Source organism: Vicugna pacos, chromosome 2, assembly GCF_048564905.1.
Source record: "Vicugna pacos chromosome 2, VicPac4, whole genome shotgun sequence".
NCBI classification, from domain to species: Eukaryota; Metazoa; Chordata; class Mammalia; order Artiodactyla; family Camelidae; genus Vicugna; species Vicugna pacos.
In genome coordinates, this window is record NC_132988.1 from 68,684,416 (window position 1) to 68,708,019 (window position 23,604).

Sequence of the window (23,604 nt, forward strand, 5' to 3'; positions counted from 1 at the left end):
AACCAGCTTTATAAGAAATGTTAAAGGGATTTTCAACAAAAAGGCTACTACTTAGAAATATGAAAATTATGAAAGGAAATGTCTCACACACAGACTGAAAGTGAGGGGATGGGAAAGGAATTCCATTTAAATGGAAAACAAAAAGAAAACTGGCGTAGTAATACTTGTATCAGACAAGAGACAAAGAAGGGCATTATGTAATGATAAAGGGACCAATCCAACAAGAATATGTAACAATTGTAAATATATATATGCACCCAACATAAGAGCACCTAAATATAGAAACCAAATATTAACAGACATAGAGGGAGAAATTGATAGTAATAGAGTAATAGTTGGGGACTTTAACACCCAAATTTCACCAATGGACAGATCATCTAGACAGAAAATTAATAAGGAAACACAGGCCTTAAATGACACATTACACCAAGCGAACTTAATAACTATATACAGAACATTCCACACCAAAAGAGCAGAATACACATTCAAGTGCACATAGAACATTCTCCAGGACAGATCATATGTTAGGCCACAAAATAAGTCTCAACAAATTTAAGACTGAAATCTGAAAAAGAGTATCAATCCTTCCCAAGTAGCATCTTTTCTCTGATCACAGCTCTAAGAATCTTATGGTAAAAGTACATCTATGACACTGATCTCTAAAAAGTTTTAATATATTCTAAGTGTCCATCCTTAAGATAATCAAAGGGTTTCAAAAAACCAAACATAGATAACAAAAATAAAGTGCAGATTAAGTTGAAAACATCTCTTGCTTTATTTTCCTTTTATTAGAGAAAAGTTAATAGACGTTAATTCGTACAGTGGCTTGGGTTGTGTCACTTTAAAATAGTATTAGGAAGAAGCATTTGCATAAAGAAGCAACGTGTTTAGGCTTGTTTTTATAATCTTAGCTTCCTTAAACATGTGTAGCAGCTGAATCAGCCCTTTATGTCACTAAAACTTATGTAGAGCTATGATTATATTATTGATCCAAAAGCTAAAAGCATAAGAAACTAGGAACTTGGAATACCATCCACCTTTAAGGAAAATGTTCATAAACAGCCTTGCCTATGAACTTTAAAGGATTTATATTTCAGTTGATTTTTTTATATTCATTAAACTGCCACTTAATTAATGACAGAGAACATAAATAGAACTGTTTTTAAAAGTAAAGAGGCCCCAGAAAACCCAATAAACCACTATGCTGTACACCAGAAAAGAACACATTATAAACTGACCATATTTCAATAAAAACAAAATAAAATTTAAGACAATGAAACAGATTTCAAACTAAAAAAATAAAATAAAACAAAAACAATATGCTGCAAGATTCCACAGCATATCAATAACTATAAGTATTCTGGCTAACTAGAAAACAAAAAGCTTGTGATTTAGACTAGATAGCATTTCATAATTTGTTAGCTTGGTGACTCCCTTGGCTAATTATTGGCCTTTCTCAAGAGTGATTTGTGAGGAGTCTACTCTTTTTTTCTTCTGCCTACAGTGGGGTAAAAGTATATTCTTGTCAAATTCTTTACTGAAAAATTGCAAAACAACTGTGTGAAGGAACCTGACAAGAACACAGTGCCACAGATTTCTGCATGCAAAAACAAGGTAAAGGATCCAGTTAAAGATGGGTATAAAACTATATAATACATCTGGAATCTTTTAGTTTTTCTCTTCAAGGTATTATACAGTTTGTAATTCCTCAAAGGCAATTATGTTTTTTATCAAGATTCTCACCCTCACCAAGAATGAAATGAAAAGGACCAACAAACTTCCAAAATGTTAAAGATATGATAAAAAACCTTTTTTCCTCCTCAACTGAGTTTGTTTTTATTTTTGTAAATTACATGCTGTTTTACTAAAAAGATAAAACATAACTAGTAATAATTGTTTTCACCTATGCCAGAACAAGAATCCAAGCTAAGAAGACAACTTACTTAAGCAAGTAGTAGCACTGTGATCAACAGGTCACCGAAATGCCCAAAACGGAAAAACTAAGAAATTTCTGATTGCTTGAAGTTAGCGTCTTCGTAAACACCTCCTTTTAAAATATATTTTGGTTTAAAAGAGTTGGTGGAAGATAGTATTAGAAGTCTCATGGTAACTTCTTGAAATTTCAAGGTGGTTTTTCAGAGAATAACAATGAAAAGGCTTACTTTTCCTTTCAGAGAGGCATAACTTCCTCCACAGAAGCAAAGACAGACCAGATAAAGAGGGAAAAACAGGTGGACAAAATGTTACACAACAGTGATTTTTAATTATGAGTCAATATGGATTCTATGCCAGCATTTTTGCAACCCGAACACAAAGTTAATCAGCTGGGAAATACGGGGCACGTTCATGGAGTCCAGCTCAAAGAATAACGATAGTAACTGGAAATTGTCTTTATTAAAGAAGGAAATGTTTACTTACGGGAATAACTGGATCAGTCATCACTGATTCAAATATTCAAAATAAAGCACCACTGGCCAATTACTAGGGAGACACAGGCACTATGAAAGTGAAAACTGTCGCCCTGTAATAGACGCTTGCCACATAAATTCTAAGCTGTTTGGTTTAAAATGCATTCATGCGCATCCGGTACACCGGAAAACCAGGGAGTTAAAGCCAAAGCACATACAACATTTCTACACAGTGCATATGACAGGGAACAAAAGAAGTGCGGAAAGGAAGACACCCACCTCTGGTTTCTCACAGAAAAAGCTCATAAATCAAAACCGTGAATCAACGGTCAAAATTATAGCGTGTGCAAGACAAATGGTACAGTTTAATACGGGGTTGGGGGAGGGCAGTCTCCTGTTTAAAATTAGCTTTCGCCTCTTCAACCCAGATCTTTGTGCCACCGATGAAGTTAGGCGGTTACACACAGAAGCGCCCCTGGATGTTTGGCCAGGTCTCCCACCGTTCAAGCACGGGGGGGCGGAGCGGGTGGCAAACACACCTGACCGCTCGGGAGGGTCGGGTCGGGCCGGGCCGGGGACGGGGAAGGACGAGGCCCTGGGCGCCGTCTCCTTTCCCGGGTGGGCAGGGAGCTCAGCGATGCCGGAGCGAGGCGGAAGGTGGGAAGTGGGAAGAGGAGGAGGTCGCCCCCTAGGGGAGCCGCGCCGCAGGCTGGGGGCCGGGGCGGGAGGGGCCGACGGGAGGAGACGGCCGGTAGGGAGACCGCGCCGTCGGGCGGGGCCGTCCCTCCAGCTGGCTCGGACCCGGCGGGGCGGGCTGTAGACGGAGCGACGGAGCCCAGACCGGCCCGCAGCCAAGGAGAAAGGTGGCGGCGCGGACGGGACGGGGCGGCGGCTCCCCGCCGTGACCCTCTGCTCCCCCCGCCCAGGCCTGAGCGCGAGTCGGAGGCGGCGGCGAAGGAAGGAGCGAGCATGGCTGAGACCTCGCCGCCGCCCACCGCCGGCGCGGAAAGTTGCAGCGAGGAGCCGGGGAGGGGCGGGAAGCAGCGACTGGAGGAGCCGCGCCGCACTCCAACCCAGGGCGCGGACCCAGAGGACGAGGCGGGGCCGCCGCTGGCCTCCCCCGCGGGGCAATCGGAGCCGGGCTCGCCGGTGGCCGCCCCCTTCTTCCTGCTCTACCCGGGCGATGGAGGCGCCGGCTTCGTAGCGCGCCCGCCGCCGCAGCAGCAACAGCGCTCCTGGAGGACCCCGCCGTCGCCGGGCTCCCCGCTGCCCTTCCTGCTCCTGAGCTACCCGAGCGGCGGCGGCGGTGGTGCCGGTGGCGGTGCCGGTGGCGGTGGCGGCAAACACCGTGAGTGGCGGCCGGGAAGGGGGACGCCAGCGGGGAGGGTAAGGGGGGGCCTCGGCCGGGAAGGGCCGGCCCGGCCCCGCGGAGCTCCGCCTCCTGCTGGGTCCCCGGAGCCGAGCCGGACGCCGGGCCGGCTAGGAGGTAGGGGCGTTGGGGGTGGCTTCTTGGTACGCTCCCGTCCGGGGGCACGCAGAGGGGCGGCCGCTGTCTGGGCGCCGGATTATTTACCTCCGAGTCTCCCCAGGCCGCAGGCTCCCGCCCAGCCTCCCCTCCCTGCCCAGGCGCTGGATCTCGCCAGCCTCCCACGTGCTCGCCGGGTCCCAGCCCTGGGTCTCTGCTGGGAGGCTTCCCCGGAGGAGTCGAGGAGGGGGCGGCGCCGCCTTCTGCGGGCTCAGAGCGCCGCGGCTGCCGAGTAGGTGTGGCTGCTGCCGCGCCGCCGCCCGCGTGGCCCTAGTTGGACCACTAAATTTTTTACGATCGTTCACTCCGCACCCGTAAATATTACAGATCCGTCCCCCAGAATGGGAAGAAATCAGGAATAGTGCGCGAGATGACGAGAAGGGAAAGTGTGGCTTTGGGAGGGCACTTACCGGGATGTTATCGTTTGACAGGAAGAGGCCTTCACCTTTTAAAGCCACTGTCACCAGAGCCATCTGAATGCAGCGGACCCCACTTTGTGCTGTATCAGTCAGCAAATGTCTATTGATACGTACAGCGAACGGGCCCTAGAGCAGGCAATATGTGTAAGACTCTTGGAGGAATGTTAAGTCTGGTTAAGAAAGACAAGGTCTTAGAATATGAAGATGTGACTGAAGATGTTAGGCATGATAAAAATGCCGAATACTTTGCTGTATGAGTTCTGAAAAGGGGGAGAAACTTGCGTAAGGTGAAGAGGGAATCATTCTGTCTCTGTCTGTCTCTCTCAGTCTCTGAGATAGAGCTAGAGATTTCTTTTTTAGTACCCAAGCAAATCTTTTAACTGGTCTGCACTGCCAAGAAACCCGGACTTTTTCTTTTCTGCATCTGATCTATCCCATGGGAAAAGATTAGCATTAGTTGACTATTTCCTGTGTGCATTCCCTGTGATTATCATAGTTAATCCTCACATCTCTGTGAGCCAAATATACCACTTTTTCAGATGAGGAAGTTGAGAATCAATGTGATTAAGTGATTTGTCCTAAATAACAATGTAATAGAAGGAATGAAGTTGACCCAGATTCTTTGCCTACCGAGCCCATGCTGTTTAAGTGAAAGCCAGACGACAAAAAAACTGTGATTGGATGGTCCCTCCCTAGGTTAGGGTCCATTAGATTCAGCTGGAGGGAGTCCTTTGTTGACTTCTTTTTATTACTTACCTAGAATGGGAGCCAACACTGACCACCGACTAAGAGTCTTAGTAAAATCATAGTTTGTGTGTTAGAGTAATCCACTAATCTCTAGATATGAGTATCTGATCATGTCAGAAATTAGTCTTTTTATAAGCAGAGAGAGTAAAGATAATAGTCTCAACACTACTTCATTTTGTAAGGAATCTGCTTTGTACTTTGTTCTTTAAATACAGCATCTCTTTTCCTTCCTAAAATTTTCTATTTTTGAGTAATTTGCTTATTAACCAGTCACTATAGAATGAAGACCTTCCTCTCAATTGTTTATAACTCTGTAACAGTTGTGATACAAGGTGTGATGCAGAAGAATTTTTCAAGTTTTAGCCAGTATCAGTTGTGGGGATTATCTGAACTTCACTTTGAGTCCTTCTTGTTAAGGATTGGCTTTATTTATTTATTTATTTTTTAATGTTGTCAGGAAATTTGGGCCGTAGCATGATGGAGATCATCAATGGAAGACTGAAAGCTAGAGTTTCGTAATTGTGATCCCTTGATCTCTACTTTGCAATCGTAGCAGATATGTGGCATGATCTGTTAGCACATAAAGTTTGAATAGTCCCCTACTGGCCTTTAATTTCTGAAATTAAAAGCTTACTGGTGTGAAAGTGCTCAGAAAAATTACTGGGAAAGTGTATGTGTCCCACTTCCACTGTTTTTAAAGACCAGTCACTGGGGACATTTCATATTAGTAAAAGATCACTGATACTTGACTTAAAGTAGTTCTTGTTTTGTACTATTTTTGTTTGTACCAGTTATTTTTAATGTACTTCGGAATACACATACTTGAAAAAAGGAATACTCTGAGGAGGGAAGGTAGAGCACATGCTTGGCACACACAAGGTCCTGGGTTCAATCTCCAGTACCTCCTCTAAAAATAAATAAGTAAACCTAACTACCCCCCCCACCAAAAAAACCAAAAAAATTAAAAAGAAAAAAGAGCCCTTAAAAAAAGAAAGAAAAAAGGAATACTCTGGATATTAATAAAAATACTTCCTTGTCAACGCCCTACACAGTCAGTGCAATATTGCTTTCTGTGATGGGCCTGAATATCGGAACTCAGGGTCTCCCGACTACTCACTTGAACTACCTAAGACCAAACCGTTTTAAAAAGTCTTATTTCAATTACCAGAGCACTGCTTGATGCAGTCTCCATACCCAAAGAATATTTGCCTCCTTAACACCCAATTTTTAACTCTCGCTAATATATTTGCCCAAAGTATGTAACAGATAATAACTTTGACAGACTGTATATTAAGGCAGTGTTATCTTTTTGTTTTAGAAATCTTGACCGCACTCAGAGATTTTAAAAATTAGCCTTTACATTTGAGTTCAGAAGCTTTGTTTTAAATGACACTGATAAATAATAGCAAAAACGTGTGCACAAGAGGTACCCTAAATTTTCAGAGTTCATGACATGTAAGGTTTCAGTGTAAAATCTTTCAGGATCTAATGTTCATAAAATATTCAGCAGAAATGCAATATGAAAGGTTTCTGACTAGATTATGTCACTTTCTGAGTCTTTTAGTGCTGATAATCTGCTAAATTTTTATGCTTCTAGCTTTTAAATCTCATAAATTTTACCATGCCTTTTTAAAAATTGATTTATAAAAATTACAAGTAACACAAGGATCTGTTGGTCATAGGTTAGATGTTTTATAGTAGAAAAGTACATTGAGCACAGAGTGAACTTTCCTTCTTGTGGGCCTCCAAACCCTCCTCTCCCCCACCCCTCCCCCAGCAGAGTTTATTATCAGAGAATACCACTTTTGAGTTTGGTGAGTTTTCTCCTAGAACTTTTCCATGCATTCCCAGAGATGTATATGTTCATATTTCATGGGGCCTTTTCCTCCTTGGTGTATCACCTTCCATTCCAGTTTCTCACCAGCTACTTGCATGTCATGGTCCAGTACTTTTGAAATTGAGTCCTCCTAAACCCATGTTTCTCTTCCAAGGTTATGACTAACCCCTCTATCCAAACTTTATTCCCTTCCTTGTCCCATACCAAAGTGGGGAACTGAAACCAAACCGGACCTGTGGGGCCTTCCCAGATACAAAAGCCCCTCCATGACCCCTGTTTCTTGTTTGTGGGGAGAAAAGAAAAGAAAAGGCTTCGGTCTCGTAGGCCTTACCTGAGTTCCAAAGAGCAGACTCCAGCAGTTAATGATTAGGACAGTAGAGTCACAGGACTCCTGGTTCCTCCTGAAGGGATGTAGATAACAATCTGATGCATATCTTTGAGTTTTTCTATGGAAACTAAGACCCTCATCCACGTGGAGGATGGCAACTATGTGCTGACCACAAGCATGTAGACCCCAGACTGGTTGGAACCACAAGGTTGAAATTCCTGAAATGTCACTGTTACCTCACCACCAACCAACCAATCAGAAGGCAATCCACAAGCTGATCACATCCTACGAACCTCTCCCCTCACATTGTCTTTAGAAACCCATACCTGAAAGCCATACAAGAGTTCAGGTCTTTTGAGCATGAACTGCCCATTCTACTTGCTTGGAACCCTGCAGAACAACCCTTACTTTGTTGCAAACACCTGCTATCAGAGTTAGGCTTTCTGTGCCTAGGGCACACCAGCTCTTGCCCGGTAACACTTTAAATGCCTTCCTTTTTCATCCTAACTTTAGAAGTTGTCTTGTGGGTGGATGGGATGGACAAGAGATGGCTTCTTCTTGGTGTTGGAATGAACAGGCACCCCTGCCATTTGCATGGTTATCAGCTTCTGTTGACAGTTCTTTTCCTCTTCCAACTCCCAGAACTACAGCACACATTTATGTTTAAGGCAATGCCATGTAGATAGCCCATATCTCTGCCCTTGTCTTTTCTCTCTCAATTACAGCAGTGTACAAAAAAAAAAAAAATCCAACTCACAAAGAAGCAGCTTTCTGTATTTGTATGTGCTGTTTAGAGATGGGAGGAGGGCTAGGAAAGGAATAGAAAAACAAAAACAAACAAACAAAAAAAGCCTTGGAAAGGACTGGCAGCGTTACTATGACTACCCACTTCAAAGTTGAGTCTACCTAACAGTGAATGCCTTGATTGAGCCCTGAAAAGTGCAGAGAATTGGGCTTCTAGAAGCATTCCACTTTTTCTCACAGAAGCACTTTAAGAATCCATGATGTGGGGAAGGAGCTTTCTCATTTACATATAAACCCAGGAATGCATATTTAAGGGGAGAAAATTAATTTTATATTCACAGTTTTATACACACACATACAATATAAAAATATGCATATATTATGTATGTATGTGTGCATATATACAATGTGTGTGTATATATTTATTCATTGATTTTAGTTTACTTTTCATGGATATTTCTATTATCATGTCTCTTTTTTATCGTTTAATAGTAGTCTGGAAGACATTATACGTGGTCAAGGGTTGAATACACATTAATCAGTTCATCTGCTGTATGCTTTTTAAACTTTGAAAAGACAAAAGTACGTTTTTCTGTTTCATAAATATAGAGGCACCTGCCCAAAACTGAGGTATGCTGGGGAAGGGTCGAACCATCAAAATCCAAAAATTTTGAGCATTTACCTCATTCTAGTAGGTTTTAGATCGATTTGTGACTTTTTAAAAGTCAGCTTTTTGGTGTAATTAATGTAGAGCAGTGCCTCCATTTACAATACTATGATTCACAAATCTATTAGCCTCCAGCTCTTATCCAACTGTGTTCAGAACGCAGAGCCACTTTCTGATCCATTAAATGCCATTTTGTCAAGTGGCAGATATAAGTGTCTGTGAAAAAGGGGGGAAACCCTCAGAAATGTAAGCCTCTTTGGTGCGTAATTGTAGACTAGTGACTACCAGGCACCTTTAGAGTATCTGAATGCAGGTGGGTCCTTTTCACACACAGCTGAAATGACTGGGACATCCCGAGCCTCTAAGATCCTGGGAGCTGGGTCATGCCCCCTTTTCCTTCCTTGTGACCAGACGAGCTGTCTGCTGCTTGCCTCCTAGATTTTGTTTTATCACCACTGCTGCCTAAACTGTCCCAGTTTGTCTTTTCAGTCCATTTCTCTCTTCCCTTCTGCCTCCTTTCTTTTGTTTTACCTACTGTTCTGTCCTGGCATCATCAAAAAGTCAGATGATGCTTCCAATTGACAGAGCAATAATTTTAGAATATCAGGTGTAATCTTTGAATCTTTGACTTTGTTTTGACTCCTCCCCTCTTGATAACCACAGGTTTATTCTTTCTAGAGAGAGTTTCTTTTTTTTCTTGGTTCTGATCTTAGCTTCATTCTGGATGCTAGAAGATCCTAAAAGGCTCTTCATTGGGTAACAGAAGTTATCCTGTAGTTCTGTAACTCAAACAATTATGCATAAAGAATGTGACTAGTAAGATAGTAATGGTACCTAGTGGCTATGATTTATAGAATATTTTTATGCACCAACTGGAGAAGCAGAAACTTCACATGTATCAGTACTTACCAGTTTGAGGGGGTTATATTTATAAGAGGTATTTCTTAGAATTTCCAATAGTTAGGAGCGCCAATACATAAAACTACTGACTTAATAATGAAAGCTGGAAAAAAAATGGGGAGGAGTAGTCCCTATAGAATTCATATAGGTAGATGGGGGCAATATATGTTTTTCATCAGAGTATTTGATTCAGTCTCTAAGTGACTTATTTAAACTATTATAAAATAAAAAATTCTGATAGCATAACCTTGGATTTAGAAGATCATATACTGGGATACAACTTTTTTGGTGTTAGAAAAAGTCTTATCTCAAACTTTAGCATGCATCAGACTTACCTGGAGGTCTTGTTAACACAGATTTCTGGCTCTATCCCCAGAAGTGTTTTTTGTTTTTATTGAGATGTAATTGACATATTAGTTTCAGGTATACAACATAATGATTCAATATTTGTATCTATTTTTTTTAACTGAAGGAGAATGAATTCATATTCTTGAATAGTCTGACTCCAGAGCTCATGTTCTTTTTTTTTTTTTTTTTTGGAGAGGAAGTAATTAGGTTTGTTTTTCTTAATTATTATTTTTTTTTCAATGGAGGTACTGGGGATTGAACCCAGGACCTCACGCATGTTAAGCATGTGCTCTACCACTGAGCTACAGCCTCCCCCCAAAGCTCATGCACTTAATCATTGTATATTTCCTCACCAAGACCTTAAAGAAACCAGTCTGAGTAGAGGGCAGTAAAAAAAGTTGCTGGATGGGAGAGAGAACAGAGGAAAGGTGGCAAAGAAAGCAGCTTTTCAGACTAGAAGAGTAGGATTGGACTCAAAACGTATTCACCTGATTGTGCTTTGCCTTTCATCTTTCCCTTTCTGTTTGACTTTTAGCAGAAACGTATGTGCTACGGAGGTAGAATTTTATCAGAAAGCTAAGAGAATGTATTTTTCTAGTGTCAATTATAGGTAGTAAAACGTCTAGGTGGATGAGGATGAGAGTGTAGCAGAATTAACTGGATGAAATAATGACATTTCCTTGTTGGCTAATATTTTTGAAAATTCCTTAAATAATTAAAAGAGTTGCCTAAAAGATATGCAGCTTCTCCATCATTGCGCAATAAATAACCTGTAGCCAACATAAATCAAAGTAGAATCTCATTTTAATGAATTTTGCAGAGCATCACAACTGTTACATTTCCATGCAAACTTTATTAACATTAATTATGATGTCTTCCTAGAGTGCAAAGTGGCTCAAGTATGAGCTTGAAATTTTTTTTTGATAAGTCAGTAGTGCACCATAAGCATTAAAGAATTGGTATGAAATTATGTGAAAAGAAATACCTTTTGAGTTACAAAACAGTGGTACTTGAGACGTACGTATTAATACGGTCCTGTGATTGTATAACTGAAAAGTTCATAGCCTTCTTAAAATCTGTCAGAGCTGCAGGCCAAGATGGTATTCTTCTTTGCAGAGCCCATCTTAGTGACTGTCTGGTTCTAGACTTGCTCCGTGTGAAATGGACACGATACTCAGCATGTGTCAGAGGGAGTGGCATGGAGAGGGAGCAGAGCGGGAAAAGTTTGAAACCTCATAATCCATAAGAAAAGGAGAGACTGGCACACTGACAGCAAGAGGCATGTAGAAAGCAGTTGTTTCAGCATGTTGCCTTTTAGAGTACGGTTCCTCTGACTTTAAAATCTGTTTAGGGGCTCTCCACAGACATTTATCTGCTTCCCCTGCCTTTTCTGTGAACTTAGGAAATCTGGTCACCTGGTGTGAATGCTTAGTAAAATTCTCACTTCTCTCTCCTCTTCCTTCCTCAGGGCCCAAGAAATGCCCCAGCATACCCTTTGCTCAGATCAGCTTTTTACTTTCCTCTCCCTTAGTCCCATGAACATTCACCCTTACTGACTTTCATTTCATGTAATGGTAGGGCTTTTGTTTTCCTTCCAGAATTCCTGAAGGCAGAATCACTTCTAATATGAGCGTGGCTGCCTTTACTGACTGCTTACTTTGTGCCCAGCGCCAGGCTGAGTGTGTCACTTACACTACTTTATCCAACTCTGAAATAGTTAATATGAGTATCTGCATTTTGTCAGTGAGGAAACAGGCAGAGGAGCAAGAAGCTTGCCAAGGTCACTCAGCTTCTAAGTGGTGGGTCTAGGATCACCGCGGGCGTTCTGACTTCATTCCACCTGCTCTCCACCTCCGTAACTGCCTCCTGTAATTGGAATCACATCCTAAACTGGAGGCTCTTTTCTAGGCCCCAGTAATCCTCTAGTTCCTTGTTCTACCCAGGAAAGCCCTATTTGCTAAAAATGAATGAATGAATGTGAAATTCACAAGTCACCAATTTGATAGAGAAAATAGTTATGTATCTGTGTGTCGAGGACTTAGGAATTTCTTGAACACCTGTAATTGACTGTTTCTTGTCTATTGCTTTGTTCTCTCTTCATATCTGTGCATAGTGGCTACCATATAGTAGATGCCTTGTACATGTTGAATGATTGAATCTGTTACGTACAAATGAATAAAGCTTGTGTTAGAATGACATGCTTGTTAGGGCATAACTTGGTTTCTAGAACTTGGGGGTTTTCATGGTTGAAGTGAAACAGGAGGGTGGAAATATACCACTGCAAAAATACAGAGTGCTTTAGAGTTACATCTGTATGCCAACAAGTATCCGTTGAAAGTCTGGTATTTGGTAGGTACTGTTATAAGCAGGTGTGTAATGGTGTGCAAAGCAGGCAAAAGTTCTTCTCCTGGCACCTGTGATCTTTGTGAAGCTAGTTATTTAGTTTCATTTATAACTGAGTATCCTGAGACAAGAGGATGAATCTCCCAAGATCATCCACTAAGTAGTTGGTAGCTTTCATCTGTAAATCGCTGCTTGCTGCCACCTAGCCATTAAATCCATTTTAGTTATTAAGGTAGACGTTATTTCCAGTCTTAGGCTGGTTAATTTTAACAAGTAAAAAGATTATGCATTGTAATAGTCCTGCTGGTGTTTGTTTCTGACAAAAAACCAACTCAGCTTCTCAGGTACACTCATTTTATAGTACTTATTATCATCCTTGGTTAATATCTACAGACTAGTACTGAGTCTGCCAAGTGTATAAACCTAAACTTGTAGAAATCTCAACATTAGAGTTAGACATAATAAATCTTTGTATGCAAGAGGGAAGGAAGTGGGAGGGAGGGAAGTGGGAGGGAGGACTGAGGCATGTGACAGTCATGACCATTCAATTGAATAATCTTAGAATTTAGCAGAAACATCTGGGCTTTCCCAAATGTCATCATGATGATAATTCATCAAGGAAACCCTTTTGTGCTAAAAGTAACTAGTGAGATGAGCCAGGGGTGGAGGAGGGGGTGAGATATTTCTTCTTAAATTGTAGAATCATGACCCAGGAAGCCTTGGGAAACAGAACTTGTGAGCTTTACAAACTGATTCAGTTGCACAAGTTGACAGATTGTAGGAAGCACTATTGTGTGCAGAATAGGAACTAGGTAATTAATAGGAGGAGTTAGCTAACTATAAAAGAAATAAGTGAAATGGCCTGTTACCTTCAAACCTGTTGAAGAATTGGCATACCTGCCAGAAATCTGTTTCTAAAAAGCATCATTTAAAATTGAAAAATTAGAAGTAAACCAAATGCCTACCAGCATGAAAATGGCTTGGAAAATTGCTTATACATAAAATGTAATATAATACTTATAATACTAGCAGCCCAAAGGATAAACTACGGCTACACAATACAATGTGGATGAATCTTAGAAAATGCATTGTTGGGTGAATGGCTTAGAAGGTTATGGAAGCCTTATTGTAAAGTTAAAAAAACCTGAAGTTAATATATATTGTATAGGCATTATATATGTATAATAATATTTTAAAAACAATGATTTACACAAAATTCAAAAGTGATTGCCTCAAAAGGGGAGGCAGGAAATCAGAAGAAAGAAGGAGCATATAAATGTAGGTTGTTAGCTCATTCTCCAGTTGACAATAGTTTCATGGATATTGAGGTGTTTTTTTTAACAATTAAAATTATACATTGAAGTTTGCAATTTAAAGAAGTTCTACAATGAGTCATTTTAGAAAATCGCTCCATCCCTTCATTTATCTTTTCACACTTCTGAATGTATCAGGTGTTCTTAATATGTTCACCTGAGTCAGGAAATGTGCAGGGAACTTGGTAGGATGGTTTTTCAGCTCTGTCCTCACAGTGGTGGTTCAGCAAGCAAGTGACATTGTCCTTCACGGTGTTCAGGAAGAATTTGGTTCACCCTCTGCCAGCACAAGTAGGAGAGATCCATGCTGGGTTCTCAGGTTCTCAGAAAATGTCCGATTAAAAAACCTGAACTAAGTGTCTAAGGGTGGCTAAGTGGAATATATGGTTTGTGGAACATTAAGGTGTAAAGTGTGAAAGCTGCTAAAAATTTTCTCTTCAAATCTTTGTTCAAATTCATGTTTAGGAAATTTCATGAGGATCTTGCTTTGGTTTTGCTTTGGTTTTGTTTTTAATTTTCCCTGAGTAAAATTTAATCCTTGGAATGGAGTGCTGAAGTTGCAAAGTGTAGAAGAAACCATGGACTTTGGGGCATTCTAGACAGAAGCAGCTGGGGATCCCAGATCTGCCGCTTGCTAACTGTGAGATCTTGGGCCAGTTACATGGCTCAGCTTTGGTTTCCTTGTATATGAAGAGGGAGTATCAGTACCTACTTTGCAGGATTCCTGTGATGATTTGATATGGTATTTATAAAGTACCTAACAGAAAATAGAAGTTCAATAAATGGTAGCTACCTTAAGTAGTAATAATTTTTCCACATGTGTAACAGGGACATTGGGTGTAACAACCCAGTCTTTGTCTTAAAATAGTAGCTGAGTAAATACACTTTAAAGAAATGTAACTGCTAACTTTGAAATGTGTATCTTATTTGCTTTGAATCAATCATAATGCAGAAAATTTGGGCTGTGTAAGCAGCTAGAAGATAGGAGTATTCACATCATCATCTTGGATTTGAATCTCACATAGGCTCGTTAATTCTGCTTTAGAGCCACAGACTGTACCCCAGCCCTCCTCAGAATGATTTTACAAGCATATGCTGTTATTCACAAGTGGAATCAAATGAGAAAATAGTTCAGTACAGCTTAAAACTAGTATGTTTATGAGAAAAAACAAGATTATGAAAAAAAAGGTCAAGGTTTGTGTGTCTTACTGATGACTTAATATTACCTTTATATTCTAAGCTAATATGTTTACTTAGTAAAGACCCAAATGTAAAAACAGTACTAAGTAATACTTAAAATTATTTTTATTAGTCCTCTAAAGATAGTGTTTTCATAATAAATTCATTGCCTGTGAACAGTGAGTAATTGTTAGTGTTTAACACTCAAGGGTGTTTACCTGTAAACAGGCATAACCTAGATAAGTAGAAGTACAGGTTTTCCTGCCCACCCACAGCTCTTCTTTCTGAAATGACTGCTAACACCTCCTCAGACTGGTAGGTATGGGAAACTCGAGGTTTCCCAGTGCAGGCAGGTTTTTCTCTCCTTGGCAAACATTCTAATTGCTTTGGGCTTCCCTGCCTGTGTCCTCTACCTGGAGAGAAGGACCTTTGGAAGGAATGTTAACCAAGTTCCTCTGCTTATTAACCTAGATGTTCTTGTGCTGCCATGTTGTAATCAGTCCAGATCTCCTGTTCAGGATTAAGTAAATGCTTATTGTTTTCTTGGTGGGGAGATAGTTCGTCATGGTTTGTGACAGACTAAATTCGAATATGGTGGACACGGGCAATTCCAGAGCGCACAGATTAATTTGTATTCTCTATTCTGTATGTTAAGATTGTATCAGTGATCTGCAGTCTTGATGTCATATGCACAGATAGCCAAGGATGTTTGGTGTTGTGGTTCCAGGGACTATTTAGTGTATGTTTAATTTAAAGGTTTTGATGACTGCTTAACTATGTTTTAAAGTATTGCATGGCTTAAAGTGAAACTATAAACTATCCTCCTTTAAACTTTAATGTATATGATGGAAATACGTCTGGCTAGAAGGGAATTGAATTGTAATTAAATGTGATTGTGTTAAATGAAGGCTTATATTCAGTATTTGGATATGTAAACTCTGCTTCCTTAAAAAAGTGATCTTGTCCAATTGCTGCATGCCAGCGCCTGGCACACGGCGTACTCTCAGTGAATGATGAATGAACAAGTGAGTGAATAAGTGAGTGTGAATAGCCCTGGGTCCAGATGTAGAATAACACTGGAAGAGATTTACATAGAAATGAATGACCCTACCTGGAATATTTTGTTTTCTTTAGTAATTTGCTGATTTTATTCCTAATTATGAACACCATATACATATACGCATTCTTACGTTATACCAGTTTGCCTTCTCTAACAGCATGAAAATGCCTATTTGCCTACAGGATCTGGTTCTTAGCATTGTTTTCTTTGAGCTCAATCTCAAATTAGAATGGAAGCAGTTATGGAATTTTAATGATACTCCAGGAGAAATGTTTTATTTCAGTTTTCAGGTATCCCTCTGATAAGACATCCTAGAACAGATTAAATCACCTTGGGACATGTTTTCTGAAATTGTATGTTCCTCCTCAAAACTGGACCCTTAAGAAGAAGAAAAAAGAAAGAAAGAAAGAAACAACTTGTTTTCAATCGCCCAAAACATTTTCAGAGAAAACCTTTATCATCCCTTATCTTCTATTATTTATGTATCTTAAAAAGCAAGTACCTAACTTTTTGCTACCAAGGCATAAAGGCCTCACTGGATAATACAGCTGTGTGGGTGGGTGGGTAAGCTGGTTGACTGGTTTAAGAGAATATAACGTGCCCTTAGGATGTTCCAGGATGGGAGACTTTTTAAGATATGACATAGTTCTGTGCTCTTATTAGGAACTAATCTAATGTAGAAACTTAGTAAATACAGCAACATCAAAAGGAGAGGGGGATTGCCATTCATCAGGAAGGATTTTGCTTTTTTAACTTCAAGTTTTCTTGTTATTTTTTACATTTCTGTCCAGTCTAAAAAGTTAGGTCTCTGTACTTTGGAAAAGGAAATTATAAATGCTTAGAGTATGGTATTTAAATTGAAAATCTGCTTTAGTTTTTTTCCCTAAAACACCATCTTTAGCAGAGTAAAGACTTTTAATAGCTAAGTATATGACGATAAAAGAGGTGAATTATGTGCTTGTTAAATCAGTCTAACTGCCTCTTTTACCATCTTTGCTATGGAGTATTACCCAGTATGAATTGTCCTCCACTTATCTAGCCCTTTTATCCCACAGTGAGGGGAATTGATGAGGATATGTGCATTGTGTTATGTCTGATCACAGTTTGACTAGCACAGTCTGGAAGTGGGTTGTACAGGATGAGAGCAAGCAGCCTAATTGCTCTCCCTGCATCAGCAGCATCTATAAAGCATCCTGGGAATTGCTCGCCCTCCGTTCAGAGCAGCTGGTCACATGAGCTTGAATTTTCAGTTCAGTTCATTAGTCAGCCATTTTGGTCAACACCCTGCTTACTGCGCACAACCAATCCTATTAGAACTCAGCATCCCGGCTCCTCTGAGCAGATCCTGCAAGTGATTTCTGCGATTCAGGATTTTTTAAGCTAAATAGAAAATATTGGCTTATTTTTTGTTATTTTGGTTTGGGATTTTTTTGCTTTTGTATTTCTTTTTCTGCACAAAGAAGGAGGATTTTTCACTTACTCATACAGAGGCCAGTTTTTTAAAGCCAGCTAAGGTGGAATCGGCTGTGCAGGATTTCAAGCCTCTGGCTCAGCTGAAAAAGAAGGGGGTAGGGAAGGGAAGATAAAAGGAGAGAAGCTGGAAGAAGACAAGCATCATCTTACTTTGCTATGTGGTAGGAACTGTCTATGAGAAAAGATAGTATAGAATTGTTTATCTTGAACAGTTGGTTCTTAAATCATAAGGTATTTTTCCTTGTGTATTTTTTTTTTAACCTCCTCTACCCCTTTTCCTGAGAGCTTTGTTACAGAGCTTTGGATTTGGGATTTTTGTTGAGGAGGTTTTATTTATTTTTGTTGGGGGTGTGTGTGTGTGTGTGTTTGTGTGTGTGTGTGTTGTGGTCCCAGCTGAGTCATCATGTCTGCTCTGACGCCTCCGACCGACATGCCAACCCCCACCACTGACAAGATCACACAGGCTGCCATGGAGACCATCTACCTTTGCAAATTCCGAGTGTCTATGGATGGAGAATGGCTCTGCCTGCGAGAGCTGGATGACATCTCACTTACACCTGACCCAGAGCCTACCCATGAAGGTATGGTCAGACCCCATCCACTAGCGTCTCACCAGCATCCTCATTGTTACTTGGGCTGGGAGGGTCAGGGAGAGGCAGGAAGAACCCATACTCTAAACTGTTAACAACCCTGAAAACCTTTCAAGCTTACCTACCACCAGCTCCCCTTCAGTACTTTACTGGGGAAAAATATGTTTTCCCTGCCCCATGAGGTATCCTTTCAAAAGATGCTGGTGCTTGTTTAGAGTTCTTTGTCTTGAAGCCTCTAATGAGAACATTTGAGGTCACTTATCACATCTGACCCTAATTGATAATGAAAAAGCTATTAATTCTGATCAGATGCTAAAATATTATAGAAATTAGAGTGATCCTTAATAGAGTAAGGTAAAATAGCATAACTGTAATTATAGGGTTGTACATGATATAGTTGAAACACTCATGAAGGGTATCCTATTATCAGGATGTAATGTTAATCAGGCTATGATACCTAGAAAATATTTGGTCAAGCATTATCTTTTTTAATAATGTAGATTATAAGCTTAGATGAGAAAGCAGTTTTACATTCAGTGCTTATTTAATGAATATGGACACTTAAAAAAGCATAATGCCTTCAAAAGGTTAAACATGGTTGATAAGGTAATCCCTACCCGTGGACTGGAACCTATTGGCCATTGCTTTTTAAAAGTTATTTGTGGTAGCTATGATGACCCTTTGAAATTTCCACTGTCAGTACCTTTGAGACCTTTGTGGTCTCTTGACTCTGACTTTCTCCCAGAACCTTTTCTTTTTTTTTTTTTTAACATTTTTTATTGATTTATAATCATTTTACAATGTTGTGTTCCCAGAACCTTTTCTAAATTTTAAGAGGTTTTCATCTTCTCTCCCATTATAAGGAAGAGAATTAATTTGAGCCATAATTTGAAGCAAATTGTTTTGTATTTTTGTGTAATGGTCTCTTAGCTAATGTTTATTCCCTACCCTTAAAATAATGAAGACAAATGCTTACATATGAAGATAAATTCTTTGTAAGCATCTGCCTGATGTTTAGGCATATCTGCAGGACAGAGGGCATAAGGTGAATTGCCATAGCAATTGGGTTAGGAATAGTGATCCCTTGCCCTTGACCTAGCGTTGCAATCTTGTCATGACTCAGATTTCACCTTCTGTGACAGAAGAGGATATTATTTTCCCAGTTAGACTGTGTTAGAGAGGGTTAACAGCACCGCACAAAGCAGTCATTTAGGGTGTGTCTTTAAGGGCAATGGTTAAGTAGTTTTTAAGGCCGTTTGTATCTTTTAACAATTGGTTTGTCACTTGGACAGCTTCCTTTGGCTCTAAGTTTCAGAATGTGCACAAGGATTAGAAGACATCAGCTGGAATTCCATACAATGCCAGTACTGTTTAGAACAGCCTCCAAAGCTTTAAAAATCTTTAGGGAAGGAAAGTACATTTTTAGATGGTACCAGGAAGTATTTTAGCAAATGCCTCAATTAGCATATTTTGTTTTAAAAATTTCATTTTGAAAGTCATGTTATATGAAATATTCCCTTTTATAAAAAAGGCAGTAAAAGGCAGTGTGTCAGTGCCTCAAAAATAATTTTTAACAAATTTAGTACTCGAATATATATATTTTTTGAGCAAGATTCCTATGAGTGAGCAAAAGTGAGTTGTTTGGTTCATGTAGGCATTTGTAGTGGTGCTGATTGAATTCTTTATTGCAAAACCTGTGAGGGAAACTGTATGAGAACTGCAGCCTAAGCTTAAGTGGCACATCCTTGGATTAAGGAAAACAGAAATAGGAAGTTCCCAAAACCTTAGAATCGATTATAGAGGGGTATGGAGGAAAGTAGAGAAATGCTGACAATGAGTTTTGGAATTTTGCCTTTTTGGGCAAAAGAAGCAACAATTTCAAATGATTAGAACGAGAAGTGGTCAAAGAAAGTCCTGGCGCAGGAAAACATCTGTAGGTTTAGTGATCTAGGACACCAGGTAGTGCTGTGCAGGGCTTTTATTCCTTGCTCCACCAGCTAACTCAGGATGTCTAAACAATCATTTGGACCCAAGAAATGCCTGCTTTAATATTAATGCCAGTGATAATTGTTAAGTTTAATTTTGCCATCAGCGTTTAAGTGGTGATCTCCAGGCCAGTGATAACAAGAATCTCACCGTGTTGACAGCATGGAGCACCTGGTGCCCGGACACACAGAAGTATTCACAGAATACTTCCCAGCTGATTCCTAGAGGGAAAAACATCTGACCACGCAAGTCCTGCATTGGGGCCTCCTGACCCCCACAAAAGAGAGCAGGTGGAAAGCATAGTGTACCCTCTTAAGACAATAATACAGGCTAACTATGTGGCTTCAGTAGTAGAAGCCTTGTGGTTTCCAACTTTTATCTTCTGAAGACAGAGTTCCTGCTCTTCACTGTGCAGTCCACAGTGTAGCCTGGACCTAGAGTTTCTGCCTAACTTAACTCTTAAATATATGGGAGTAAAACTCACTTTATTACTTCAGTGCTTATTGATGGTCAAAGAAGTGATCTCTCTCCACCCCTACTTTTTTTTTTTTTAATATACTTAAAAAAAAAAACAAACCTAGAGTGAATCTACAAATCTCTGGCGGTAAGGAAGGTTCAGGAAAGGCTTCATCCAGTAAGTGACACCTGAACTGGGCTCGACCTTGTGAGATAAGTAGATGATCACCAGGCAGACACTGTGGTGGAAGGGGGCCGAGGCTGGCGGGGATGACTTTTCAAACAGTGCACAGTGAGCCGGCCATGCTGGGCAATAGCAAGCAGTTAGGAGTGGTTCCCACCAAATGGAGGTTAGGAGCATTAAATGGGATAATTAATGTAAAGCACCCTATAAATGTTAGTTATTTGTACAGTAGTTATTCATAGGGGGGAAGGGTATAGCTCAAGTGGTAGAGCACACACTCAGCACACAAGAGGTCCTGGGTTCAATCCCCAGCACCTCCTCCAAGCAGAAATCAGTGAATAAGCCTAATTACCTCCCCCTCATAAAATAATTATTCATGAGACAGTAGTTTGTGCTGCAACAGTTTAAGCCACATCATTAAATCTATTGCCATTTTAGTGTATATTTGTTTTTATGTCTAACCATCTGGACTGGTCAAAACTAGTTGTTTACCAAACAGACTGAAGGTGAACATTAGTAGCTTAAATTCGTGTTTGAGCATTGTCCTTCCTTGAGCCTTTATAAACAAGAAAATACTTAGTTAAAAATAAACCTCAGTTATCAAGAAATACTTGTTTTCCTATTAACTTTCTTTTAAAGATGAGGAATCCAACATTGAGAGATGATCTGTACCATTTTGTTAAAAAAACAACTGTAAGCTCTGAATTACTTTTCTGACTTAGAAAACATCCTTCTCAAATACAGATAATAAGAGGCAGACTATGAAGAAATGATACAGGGGAGAGACACATTGAGAAGAGAACTTTTGCTCAGGTCTTTGATTGCAGTGTTGCTGTGGAGAACTGTTTGCTGGCTGACTTCAGACATGCTATCACCGCATGACTCTGCAGTCCTCCCCAATGGTTGTTTCCTGCTTTAGTGTTCATTTCAGGGATCTGGCGTTTATACTTTAGTGTATAACGGGGCAGCTTATATGTAACATCTGTGAGTGTAGTGATGATATTGCACATCATGCAAGGAATGTGTTTTGGTTTGTCATTTGGTCAGAAATGTTTATTGGGCATCCCTTTTTTTTTTTTTGAAGTAAATATAATCTCAAAATTTTATTGTCTTCATAATAAAACAAAGTTTGCAGCTTAGAACTAGATCACTTGGCCCTTTCTCTTCTTAACTCCTCCCAGCTCAAAATGCTTGTTTGCATCTCTTAATAGCCATCATTCTCTTAGATCTGCAGTTGGGCTCAACACATTCAAGCCTCAGCACAATCTTCTTTGTAGTTTTAGCCTTCTTCCGGAAAATCGGCTTAGTCTGCCTATTGGGCATCCCTTGATGCAAAGTCCAGTTCTAGAGACTAAAAAATAGGTGGCTCTTGCCTTCAGTGAATTCACAGAAGTCAGGGTAAAGAGATGAAACAAAGATGTCAGAGGCTGCGGTAAAACAAATGTGAACTACTTGGTTACTAAAAGACAGTCAATTCTGTTTCTTAGGAACTGGACATGGAATTCAGAGCCAGATAGCACTTAAAGTGACCACACTTCCCAAAGCCCTGTGTGGGTGCAGGTGTGGGATCAGGTTTTTCCATTCAATAGGAAATACTCTACTGATACAATAAGCAAAGAAAAATTCCCTGAAGATGAAATGGTTTGTTATTCAGTGACTGTGGAAAGTGTCTGGTGCTGAGATAATTCCACGGACATTTACTAACATCCTTTTACTCATTCACATCACTGCACACTAGTGTAAGCCCAACTTGCCTGGGAAGTGCATATGTTTTAATGAAAAAAGTGCATGTCCCAGTGGGCATTTTGGCGGGAAATCCAAATGGATGTTTACCAAGAAACTTGATAGCATGAATTCACTACAGTCTTGTGCAGGGCTTCTAAGCCTGGGATCCATGATCCAAAAAATTATATATAAAATTTTATATCTGCATTTTTTTTCCTGGGGAAGAAATCCTTAGGGTCCATTAGAACCCCCAAAGGAAAAAAAGCAATATTTTAAAAACATGCAGTTTTTATCGTAAGATCAGACCTTCGGCCCGTCATTCAGCACACATTTAAGTATCCCACTTACAGTTTATGCTCCACCCTATGCTAGGTCCTGAGGTACAGCACAGTGAACTGGCCCGTTCCTCTGTTCTCTTCTGAGCTTATTGATAAGTGGGAAGTAGGGTACTTCAGCAAGTAAAATGGCAGTCATTGCAGTGTAATGGTACAGAGCCAAAAATATTTTCTAGGGAGTTCCAGGGAAATTTTCCAATTGAAATAATGTCTGAATTTAAGACGTAAAGGGTAAGCAGGGGTTAATCTAGTTGTAAACTGGAGGCAAGGGATGGTGGGGGTGGGAGGTGGGGAAGAGACAGCATTTGCAGAGACCCAAACGCCAGAGCGGAAAGATTTTCAGTATATATTTTCAGCCTCTTTCCAAAGTTCCTTTTCAGTAAATTTTCACCTCTTTGCTCTGAAATACTACTAAAGCCACATGCTCTACCGGGGACAAAATGTTAAGGGTAGTGATCAAACAGTAGATTTCTTTTTCTTTTCTGGTTGTGCCAGTGTTAATTTTTTTAACATTAAAATCTGAAGTGTTCTGACAGTGAATAAGTTCATTATATGTTTGCATTTACTTCCATACTTTGTTAAAACTATAGTTTTCTCTTATAATTAATCAAACCGTGCTATATATGTTAGGGCATCAAAGAAGGATGTATGTGTTCTGTTCCACACAAGAGGCTTAATTTTGTCTTTCATACTCATTTCCACAACTACCAGGATCTCATTATGTCACATCCAGATTCCCATACCTACTCTCAGCTTTTCTCTAAACCATTTCTCCAGATACTGATTCATTCATTATAAGAATGCCAAATAAGTCTTCACAAAAGTGAACGTTTCATTCTTGTACAAGAGTCGGTTTCAGTCAGCCTTTATATTGAATGTAGAATATTCCTGAGAAAGTAGTGGTGGTGGTGGTGTAGCAGGAGGAGATGTTATCATTTATCAGGCAGCTCTTCTGTGCCATCAATTAAATTGGAGGCCTTAGCTTTTTATCCACTTGATTTTCTTCCCCTCTTTCCACCCATTTTTATAAAGTCCAC

The 23,604-nt window shown here is 40.1% G+C and overlaps 1 protein-coding gene and 1 non-coding gene across 8 annotated transcripts in view; one reads left to right on the forward strand and one right to left on the reverse strand.

Moving 5' to 3' along the window:
* Positions 1-3,006: 3,006 nt before the first annotated feature.
* The window catches only part of RUFY3 (RUN and FYVE domain containing 3), a 74,562-nt gene continuing 53,964 nt past the window's right edge, over positions 3,007-23,604 (forward strand). For 2 of the 7 annotated variants that reach the window (XM_072941027.1, XM_072941043.1), the window contains exons 1-2: positions 3,620-3,756; positions 17,685-17,872. In XM_072941027.1, coding sequence (XP_072797128.1) covers positions 17,695-17,872 — 178 coding nt within the window. In that variant the 5' untranslated portion in view covers positions 3,620-3,756; positions 17,685-17,694. Of the gene's footprint in view, positions 3,066-3,133; positions 3,757-17,684; positions 17,873-23,604 lie in introns of those variants that run through there. The other 5 variants (XM_072941045.1, XM_072941039.1, XM_072941032.1 and 2 more) reach the window with 5 other exon arrangements.
* On the reverse strand, positions 10,164-10,236 carry TRNAV-AAC (transfer RNA valine (anticodon AAC)). Its single transcript has one exon. It is a non-coding gene; the product is annotated as a tRNA-Val (tRNA).